Below are 10,719 nucleotides of genomic sequence, written 5' to 3'. Positions count from 1 at the left end.
GGGAGGCTGTGTCAGTGCTGGCCCTCAGGGGGACACTGCAGGAAACTTGCCTCTGACTTGGACTTCTGGAGAGCTGTCTTCAATTGCCTCTGAGTGCCTGAGGTTCGTGGGCTCATCAGCAAAGCCCCCAGAGGGGTGATTGCAGTGCCTTGGGCTGGTGCTGTGCTGCTGAGCTGGGCCAGGCTCTTCAGACAGAGAGAGCTCGTGGCAAGAGGGCCGTGGTGCAGAGAGACAGCTGTGCCCAGGAGCAGCTCCTCTGCACAGCGCAGCAGGGCTGGGGGCACTGCCTGCAGAGACAGAGTGCTTAAAGACAGGCAGAAGTGGCAGGATGCACAGAGCTCAGTGGTGGAGAACACTTCCCAGCCCTGAACCTGGTAAGTCTTTGGCTTGAGGGCAATGCAGTGGCAGGTCCTGGAGGAAGGAGAAGCCGGGGGTGCAGGCAGGGGTGCCCAGGGCTGTGGTGCAGAGCAGGGTCCCTGCTGTGCCCCAGGGGCTGTGTGCCAGGGCAGGGCCTCTGCCACCTGCCAGGCTCAGTACTCAGCCTGCCCAGGGAGCCCAGGGGCTTGGGCAGAAGAAGGGCAGGGCAGGAGCTGCCTGCAAGGAGAAGGCACTTTCTGCACTCTCTGCCTGCCTCTTCCTGCTCTGATTGTGAGGTAGGCTCTGTGTTAACAGAGTGGCTGGATTTGCACAAGTGACTGAGCTTCCTATTGCACTGAACGGAGACATGAGCAGGTGGTTAGTGATGAAACTCAGAATATCCCTTCCCTTCTCTTTGCTTTCAGACTGCACCAGGGCTTTTCTGAGCTGTTCTTTAGGACCTGAAATCAAGATGTGATTTTTTAACACAACCTCTGAGCACAGCCATACCCCAGGTAAGTGCTGCAAGCAGACAGCAGCCAGAGGATGGACAGAGCAGCCCTCCTGGATGTGCCCTCTGGCTGAGGTTTGCCCCCACAGCAACAACATTTCCCACTGCAGTGGAGCAGAGGTGGCTGCTGTGTACAGGACACTCAGCAAGCACAAAGCAGGGCTACAACCAGGGAGAGACAAAAAGGGCACCTTGAAAGAAAGGCAATGTAAAGGCTTTAATGAGAAAAGAAATGAGTATTGTTCAGGGAAATTTCCCCTAACAGACTGTATTTTACCTTCTTTGCAGTGCCCTTGACGAACGGCAGGAAATGCCCAACATCAGCTCTGTGAGCGAGTTCCTCCTGCTGGCATTCGCAGACACGCGCGAGCTGCAGCTCCTGCACTTCGCGCTCTTCCTGGGCATCTACCTGGCTGCCCTCCTGGGCAACGGCCTCATCCTCAGCGCCGTAGCCTGCCACCACCGCCTCCACACCCCCATGTACTTCTTCCTCCTCACCCTCGCCCTCCTCGACGTGGGCTGCATCTCCACCACTCTGCCCAAAGCCATGGCCAATGCCCTCTGGGACACCAGGGCCATCTCCTATCAAGGATGTGCTGCACAGGTCTTTTTCGTTGCTTTCTTGTTTGGAGCAGAGTTTTCCCTTCTCACTGTCATGTCGTATGACCGCTACATCGCCATCTGCAAGCCCTTGCACTACGGGAGCCTCCTGGGCAGCAGAGCTTGTGCCCAGATGGCAGCAGCTGCCTGGGGCAGTGGCTTTCTCAATGCTGTCCTGCACACGGCCAACACATTTTCCCTGCCTCTCTGTCGAGGCAATGCTGTGGACCAGTTCTTCTGTGAAATCCCCCACATCCTCAAGCTCTCCTGCTCAGATGCCTACCTCAGGGAAGTCGGGGCACTTGTCTTTAGTGTTTCTTTAGGCTGTGGTTGTTTTGTTTTCATTGTGGTGTCCTGTATGCGGATCTTCAGGGCAGTGCTGAGGATGCCCTCTGAGCAGGGCCAGCACAAAGCCTTTTCCACGTGCCTCCCTCACCTGGCCGTGGTTTCCCTGTTTGTCAGTACTACCATATTTGCCTACCTGAAGCCCCCCTCCATTTCCTCGCCATCCCTGGACTTGGTGGTTACACTTCTCTACTCGGTGGTGCCTCCAGCTCTGAACCCCATCATCTACAGCATGAGGAACCAGGAGCTGAAGAATGCAGTGAGGAAACTGTTTCAATACATGCTTCTTAAGCATCCATGATGTGTTCAGAAGATGTATTCTTAATAATATGCAAATATTTTTATTCACATTATATTGTATCATTTTTATCATTACAAGTGTTATCATAACATTGTCATTAATAATAATCCTATCAGAAATCAAAGGATATTTGGGAAAATGATAGAACATTTTAAAAATTACTTTTCTCTGTTAATATTTTAACAATATTTTGGTTTTTTTATAACATATTTATCAGCATTCTGAATGTTACATTTTGTGTTAGTTTTTACCGTATCTAATGTACACACAGATCCAGGCTTCCTAGGTAGATAAAGACAATAAAGAAGTCAGCAGAAATTCATTGGTCTCAGTATCCCTCTCTTCCCATCTCCTCTGGAGCTGGGGGAGCAGCCCCAGCATGCAGGAGGGGCTCAGGGCCAAGAGCCCAGCTGACACATGCAGAAACAGCCCCGGTGGCCCTCGGGGCTTCCCCTCACTGCCCGCTGGGCTCTGCCTCTCTGCTGCCTTCGGGTCGGGGCTGCTGCTTCCCTGGAGCCATGGCCATGGCCAGCAGCAGGACGTGGCCTTGTCACTGCTGCTCCCTTTGGCTTCCTCATTGTTCTCTTGTGCTTTCACATTCAACTAAGTCTTGAGGTCTCATGTATCTTGCTGACAATCTTGTTGTCTCTACAGTGGCATCTCTTTCGTTGCACAGCTCTTCCAAATCTGGTGCTAGGAATATACCCAAGGAACTGCTGCATGAATGGGCCTCTTGCTTTTCAGGGCTTCACTGTGGATCAGAATTTCAGAGTGCTCAGTGTAGTGCTGGACTGGGAGCTCCCTTCTTGGCTGCACATGGCTCAGCAAACAATAACTGGCCTTGACTGGCCTGGGACTGTGTTTAGTCTGATGGCAAATGGCATGCTGGAGAGGAATGTGGAGCTGCTCTGTGGCTGGGCCAGGCCTCTTGTGCTGGCCTGGAGAGCGGGGCTGGCCCTGCGGGGCACAGGCACTGTGTGCTGGGGATCTGCCAGGCAAGAGAGCAGGGCTCCTGCAGCTTCACAGACCTCCATCTCCTGACCTGGCGCTGGTCCCAGCACGGGGGCTTCTGGGGAGGCCAAGAGCTGCCTTTGTGCCAGCAGCTACGGTGCCTTACAAGGGGCTAGGGCTGTGGTGGCCATGCCCAGAGCCCTGCAGCAGCCAGTGGTGGGCACTGCCCTGGGGCCAGCACAGCCTGGGCTGCTGGGCTGGGGAGAGGGCAGGGAGGTGGGGAGAGGTGGGCAGGGGCTGGGCTGGGCTGGGCAGTGCCCGGCAGAGGGCAACAGCAGCGTCAGGGAGCGGTGGCAGCATGCAGGGGAGGGCTCCCAGCATGGCTTGGTGCTGCAGAGCCAGGGCTGTGCAAAGGGAGCCCAGAGCTGCAGGGGCAGGGGAGAGGAGGCCGCTCTGGGCCCTTGCTGGCCTGGGCAGAGCAGGAAGGGGGCCCAGGGCATTTGTCCCCTCCCCACAGCCTGCCAGCACGTCTGCTGAGGGCCAGAGCGGCTGCTGCAGGGGCAGGGAGCTCAGCATGGCCCTTGCAGCCCCCTGCCCTGGGTCTGCCTTTGCCCTTGGCCTCAGCCCTGGCCTTGGCTCTGCTGGCAGGAGCTCTCTTGACATGTGCTTCCTGGCCTCTCCTGGCCTGCACACAGCTGCTGCCCACTCAGGCCGCTGCCACAAACGTGTCTTCACCAGCAGCACCACCCGTTGGGCTGCTTCTGATGGCCTCCCCCAGCCCACTGCCTTGATTCCTTGTCTCTGCTCGGCCCCACCTCTGAGGGCTGCTTCTCCTAGTGTTCCTGGACAATCGGGTTTACTGGACTGTGTATATTTAAAGGCCTGGCACATCAGACCCACAAATGTATCAGGCTCTACTGCACACTGGTGCACAGAGTACTATAACGCCATTAAGCTAGAAAGAGGTAGAACCCACCTGTATTTCTGGAGTGACAAGGGGATCCCATTAACTGTACTGGAGGCTGAAGTGAGTCGAACTGGGAAGAAATGGCAAAAGCACCCGATTGGGACTGGCCCGGAGGCTATGTGCATCCTCGGCGTAGACTGCTTCAGGAGAGGGAATTCAGAGTTCCAAGAGGGCACCACAGGTGGGGCTTTGGCAGAGCTGCCTTGGAGACAAAGGACATGAACCAGTTGTCTACCTTGCTTGGCCTTCCACAGAATCCTTCTGTTGGGGGTTTGCTGAGGGGTGAAGAACAGCAGGTGCCAATGGCTACCATGGTGGCGCACCTGAGGCAGCGTCATGCTAACCGAGACTCCCTGATTGCCATCCATGAGCTGGGTCATCGACTGGAGAGCCAAGGTGTAGATGCAGAGCTTGGCAGCGTGGTTTAGTGATGGACTTGTCAGCACTAAGGTAAAGATGTATGACCTGGGTGACATGTCCCAGAGTAGTGTCAGGCACAATGCAATTCTTTTTGCCTTCTGCATCTATAGCACAGGAAGTAGGACTTTGCCCTACTCTATTGACTGGGCCACTCTTTTCACTTTATTCTATTTAGGTTTCTTTGTCTGGAAGGGGACAATTTCCCCAAAGAGGCCAATCTCATGGGTACAGCTGCAGCCAATAAAGGTATGTTTTCTTTATTTTTCACCCTGAGTTTTCCACAGATGACCCAAGGTAGTCCATGGATGTCCCGGTGTCTACTGAGAGTCAGGCTGAATTTCTCAGGATCCAATGGTCATTTCAATCTTACTTTATTTATTTTATTTTATTTTATTTTATTTTATTTTATTTTATTTTATTTTATTTTACTTTATTTTATTTTATTTTATTTTATTTTATTTTATTTTATTTTATTTTATTTTATTTTATTTTATTTTATTACTTTAATTGTTTCCCGAGGAACCCCTGACTTGTCTTAGAAAGGGTTTCATGTGCTGGGCTGGGCTGCAGTTACAGGGACAAAGACCACTGCTGGCAGTGGACGTGTCAGACCTCCAGACTCTGCTTTTCCTCCATATGGAGGTCTGCAAAGAAGTCACCCTGGATCAATAGCAATAGGAGAATGATGTTCAAAACTGAAATGCAGCAAAATTCAGCCTTTGAAATAAGAAAATCTTTTTATTATGTGCTCTTTGAAATCTTCTTCCTTAACTACATCTTGCAAGCTCTGCAAGTAGCTGCACAAGGCATGAAGTCTTAAAGACAACTATGAAAGAGATGTTAGGAGTTTCTGCATTTTAATGAGTTCCATGGTGTATTTTGGTGCTGAGTCTATGAAGCTCAGGTACTGAGAGGAGAGTGATGTAACTGCTTGAGCCAGGAAAATTCAGGAGGAAAAGTTGAAGTGACTTGGAATATTAATGGGCCCCTCTGAGGGCTGTTACTAACAAAGCCTCCCCAGGGACTTGTTAGGGCAGGTAATTGGAGGCCATGATTGCAGACAGGCAAAGCACTCTGCTGATAAGTGTCTTGGTTGGTTTTGGCGATGCAGAAGGGCCAAGGGTTGGCCCCAGCCACTGGAACAGGAGATCCTGCACCCCCACATCTGGCTCAAGGCTCTTCCTGGGGTCTGTGGGATGTGGTGGGCAGGGTGATGCCAAGGGAAGAACAGTGGTATGTCACCTCTGAGCTGCTGTACATGGTTGCAAGGAGTCAATGAGGCCCCATTGCAACGAGTATAACATCTCTCCTCATAAGCTCTAACCAAGGAGACAAATATCTCAAGGTTCTTAGCACCTTCCTGTTGCGAAGCACGGACGAAAGCACGACAGACACCAGCAGAGTCAGATCATGCTTCACCATTTTATTGCCCGAATAGCCCAACTTTTATAGTTAATTTTACAGGGGTGGACAGTGTTTCACACAAGATTATTGGTCAAAAGCACTCAGACAAACCGTTAAGAAAATAACACCACCTGCAAGAAAAGAACCCCCCTTTTGATTAGAAGTTAGGAAAACAACCCCCTTTGTGCTTAACGGCCACGTAGACCTAGTCCTTGAGGCCAGCTGCTGATAACAATATTATCTGAGTTCCTTAATTGGGTAATGTGGGAGTCATTGCAGTGGGAGCTTCTCACAGTTACTCTGGCAGCTTGGTTTGCTCAGCTACAGCAGGCCCTGAGATTTCTAAGGCCTACCCCTGGTTGCTTAAAGCAAGCTTAGATCGAACAATTATGCCAATTCCCAACACCTTCCCTTTTTACCAGCACACTCTGCCTTCTCCTCTGAAGGCTTTCCTATGCTGCCCCACAATTTATCCTATTTCCTTGAAGTCTTCATACAGCCATCTCTGTTCACCAATTTGCTCTCAAACCTGGCTATCTCCAATGTCTCGTCAACCCTCACGAGCTGTTCCTTGAAAGACAAAGCCATGGTCTGATCAGAGGGTGACCTGTGGGACAACAGCATGACCCTTTGAGTGACATTTCTTCCTCCTCGTGGCCAGTTCCAAACTTCCACGGCACACTTTGTGGCAAGATTTTTTCTCCTGCTCTTCCCTACTAACAAAGAAAGATCCATCAGGGTGGAAACCACTCCTGAAGTAGGCATCCCAACCCAGCAGGCTCCTTGCGGCCTCTCAGCCAACCAGACACAAGTCACCTCAGCAGCAGCTTCCAAGCCAGGGAACTGCTGCTGGCCTTGCAGCTTCTTGGCTACACACAGCCAAGCCTTGTGCCTGCTGCTGTGCAGTCATGGACTCAAGCAGAAGGGACAGGACAACCCATATGGGGGCCTCCTTTCTGCCTGGGTCGTCTTGGGTCTGGAGGCAGAGGGGATCCCCCAGTCAGCATGCCAAGCAGGTGCCTTCTGCTGGCCATGCAGGGCCACTGCCAGATGTCAGCCCAAAAGTGCAGATCCCAGGGAGAAGGCAAGGGTGACCTGCCACCTCCAGACACAAGTGACCTCACAGTCCCTTTCTGTGACACGTTCCTGCTGCTGCCCTATCAAGTGCAGAGACAGAAGTGACCTCACAGTCACTGCCACAGTCACATTCCTCCTGCTGGGGCAGGAGATGATGAGGCAGAGCTGAACTCCTCAGAGCATTCCCACCCATCTCCTCCTTGTGGCCTACAAGCTGATCAGGTCCATGGCCCAACACATTCATTTGGAATTAGGGTTTTGTTTAGGTCTCTTAAGCAGTTTTCTAGTGTTAAATAGACTATTTTAGTGCTACTATTAAGGGCACAGATCAGAGTGATTAAGAGAGTAAGAGCTAGGATGAATCAGCTATGGGCTGAGTTTTGTCTTCTAGGGATACGTTGAAGTCAGTCATTAGAGTAGTGGATTCCTGTCAGGGTGCTGAGTAGCAATTAGGTTTAGGAAATAAGTTTACAGGTTGAAGCTGGGGAATAGCCTTGTATGACTATTTTAAGTCACAGTTACAGCAGCATCAGCATAACCTGAACCCTCTTACCTCTACAAAATCCTTAATTTCTGCAGGCCAAGCCCCTGTTCCCTCCTCTCAGTCTTACATTTCTCCTGGCCAGGCTTCTCCTGATTTCCCCATATCAGTTATCTTTTTAGGGGCATGCTTATGATGCCTTTCATGATCTTAGACTATCTGTCACTGGTCTTTTGGCTACTCTATTTCTGAGAAAAGCGCCACTTAAGACACGATGGAAAAGGACACCAATGTCCATCCTGCACAATCTGCCCAGCAGCTCTGCAGTGCCACAAAAGTGTGGTTCCTCCCTACAAGTTTTCTTTCCAGAATGGCTCCTATGGCTCCAGGGTAACTTTTCCCAGGCACTCACTTCCCCAGGCCACACCACTCTTGCCCACAGGCCCCATGTGTCTCTCCAACCCTCCCTTCTGCCCCTGCAGTAGTGGCACCTCATCGCAGCAGGTTGGTGCATCTCCAGGCTCAGGGGTGTTTCCTGAGGGCCTGCCCCGTGTGGGGAGTGGTGGGGAGGAAGAGAGCAAGGTCATCTCCTGGGGCATGGCTGAGCACAGCCCAGACATCCCGCACCATGGGCAGGCCCCTGCTCCCAGGCTGAGGCACACATGCAAGGCGGACACTTCTCCATCAGCCCAGCTTCACGCAGGGCCCTTCAGCCCTGTCCCCCATTCGGTACTCACCACTTCCTTCTCATCAACCCAGACATAGATTGCTTTCCATTTGGGGACTCAGGCAGGACTTTAAGGATCTGCTAAAGCCCTGAGTGTCCTTGTTTCTCACAGCCTTCTCATCCATTGTGGGGACAAAGACTGGCTGGGACTGCATTTCTCTCTGCAGATCAGGCCGTGTGGTGCTGTGTTTTTGATATGTGACCAGAGCAGTGTTGGTCACCCGTGGTTCTGATTGCTGTTCCTGAGCAGTGCTTGCACAGCATCAAGGCCTTCTCGGCTTCTCATTCTGCCCCAGGAGTCAGTTGGCTGCAGGTGGGCAAGAGGCTGGGAGGAGAACCTGCAGTGACAGCTGACCCAGCCTGAGCAGTCTGAGCTGCCCATGCACTCCTCAGATTCACCTTGTTTGTTACCTGAAACAACCTTGCACAGTCATTTTATGAGGTTCTAATCACTACCCACTGAGCACCCTGTCCCTGGAGATCCCCTGACATCTCCTGGAAGCTCCAGATTCCTCTCCAGGCTGGCATGAGCCATCAGCCCCACTGCAGGGGGTACTGTCCCATGCAGATGAGTCCAAGACCAGTTGTCATCTCCATAGGCAAGTGCTGCCACAACAGGAGTACTTAGTCCTGCCCTTGTTTCTGCAGAAACCACCCTGGGAATTTCAGCCTCTGTCCCACACTCCATGAAGAAGCCCAGAAAACAGAAGAGCAGGGAGCAACCCCTTGGCTGTGTTCCTGATAGCACATTTGGAAGAGGTGTCCAGGCTCCTGGGTTTGCCCTGAGAAAGACCCTCTTGGTACTGTGGTGCTAGCAGGGAGGCAGCTGTGACCCAGGGCTGCACAGTGCCTGCTGCTGTCTGCAGCTACAGGGATGCCACTGCAGAGACAACAGGACTGTCACCAAGGCATATGAAAACTCAAGACTAGCACAGAAAGAAGTACAGTGTGGAAGCTAAATGAGAGCAGCAGTGAAAAGACCACATCCTGCTGCTGGCCATGGCCATGGCTCCAGGGAAGCAGCAGCCCCGACCTGAAGGCAGCAGAGAGGCAGAGCCCAGCGGGCAGTGAGGGGCAGCCCCAAGGGCCACTGAGGATGCTCCTGCATGTGGCAGCTGGGCTCTTGATCCAGAGAGCCTCCTGTGTGCTGAGGTTGCTCCCCCAGCTCCAGAGGAGATAGGAAGAGACTGACACGAGTGAATTTCTGATGGATTTCTTTTTGGGTTTAACTACACGGGAAGCCAACTTCTATCGGAAAATAATTGACTTCTACGGTGCTAGGAAAAATATTATTTAAACAAAAGTGAAATAATGAGAGAAAATAACAATACAGATATTTAATAATTGAAGATATCATGTTATTTTCTTTCTTAGAAAAGCCTGGATTTCTAATATTAGGCATAGTATTATAGGTGAATTTGCTGAAGATGTGTGTATTCAAGTAGAGTCCTGATGGAATCCCTTAGTTCCTGGTTCCTCATGCTGTAGATGAGGGGGTTCGCTGCTGGAGGAACCACAGTGTACAGAACTGTAACCACCAGGTCCAGGGATGGAGAGGAGATGGAGGGGGGCTTCAGGTAGGCAAACATGGTAGTGCTGACCATCAGGGAGACCACGGCCAGGTGAGGGAGGCACGTGGAAAAGGTTTTGTGCCGGCCCTGCTCAGAGGGAATCCTCAGCACTGCCCTGAATATCTGAACATAGGACACCACAATGAAAACAAAACAATCAAAGCCTAAAAAAACACTAAACACAAGTGCCCCAACTTCCCTGAGGTAGGCATCTGAGCAGGAGAGCTTGAGGATGTGGGGGATTTCACAGAAGAACTGGTCCACAGCATTGCCTTGGCAGAAGGGTAGGGAAAATGTGTTGGCCGTGTGCAGGACAGCATTGAGAAAGCCACTGCCCCAGGCAGCTGCTGCCATCTGGGCACAAGCTCTGCTGCCCAGGAGGCTCCCGTAGTGCAAGGGCTTGCAGATGGCAACGTAGTGGTCGTAGGCCATGATAGTGAGAATAGAATATTCTGCTGCTATAAAGAAGAGAAAGAATAAGACCTGTGCAGCACAGCCTTGATAGGAGATGGCCCTGGTGTCCCAGAAGGCATTGGCCATGGCTTTGGGCAGAGTGGTGGAGATGCAGCCCATGTCGAGGAGGGCGAGGTTGAGGAGGAAGAAGTACATGGGGGTGTGGAGGCGGTAGTCGCAGGCTACGGCACTGAGGATGAGGCCATTGCCCAGGAGGGCAGCCAGGTAGATGCCCAGGAAGAGCGCGAAGTGCAGGAGCTGCAGCTCACGTGTGTCTGCGAATGGCAACAGGAGGAACTCAGTGATGGTGCTTCTGTTGGACATCTGTTTTTTTGGGATGTGTTACTGCACATAGAAGAGGAAGAACAGTAGTAACGTACAAAAGATTTATCAGAGAAAAATTAATCCCATTTCTCATCTAATATCACCAGAAAAGTTGTCCACTTCCAGTAAGACATTTGTCAGGTCCCTTTCATGAGTTCTTCCTGATGCTGCCTGAGGGTATCCCTGGGAGCAGGGGCCTCCTTTGTGGGCAATGGAAGAGTCAGTTATGC

General features: G+C 51.8%; 2 protein-coding genes across 2 annotated transcripts; one reads left to right on the top strand and one right to left on the bottom strand.

Annotated features, from left to right (window-relative positions):
• Nucleotides 1–1,178: 1,178 nt before the first annotated feature.
• LOC311216301 (olfactory receptor 14C36-like) lies at nt 1,179–2,114 on the top strand (the record flags this gene model as incomplete). Its single annotated transcript, XM_084297846.1, has 1 exon — nt 1,179–2,114. One exon carries the CDS (start codon nt 1,179–1,181, stop codon nt 2,112–2,114), a length of 936 nt encoding a protein of 311 aa, XP_084153972.1.
• A 7,433-nt stretch (nt 2,115–9,547) lies between these two features.
• On the bottom strand, nt 9,548–10,489 carry LOC311216300 (olfactory receptor 14C36-like; the record flags this gene model as incomplete). The annotated part of the gene is made up of 1 exon (XM_084297845.1): nt 9,548–10,489. The coding sequence occupies one exon, from the start codon at nt 10,487–10,489 to the stop codon at nt 9,548–9,550; it is 942 nt and encodes a 313-aa protein (XP_084153971.1).
• Nucleotides 10,490–10,719: the final 230 nt, after the last annotated feature.

This window comes from Netta rufina (genome assembly GCF_964035555.1).
Source record: "Netta rufina genome assembly, chromosome: 18".
NCBI lineage: Eukaryota > Metazoa > Chordata > Aves > Anseriformes > Anatidae > Netta > Netta rufina.
The sequence above is the reverse complement of the archived record's forward strand: the minus strand, read 5'-3'. Positions and strand labels throughout refer to the sequence as shown.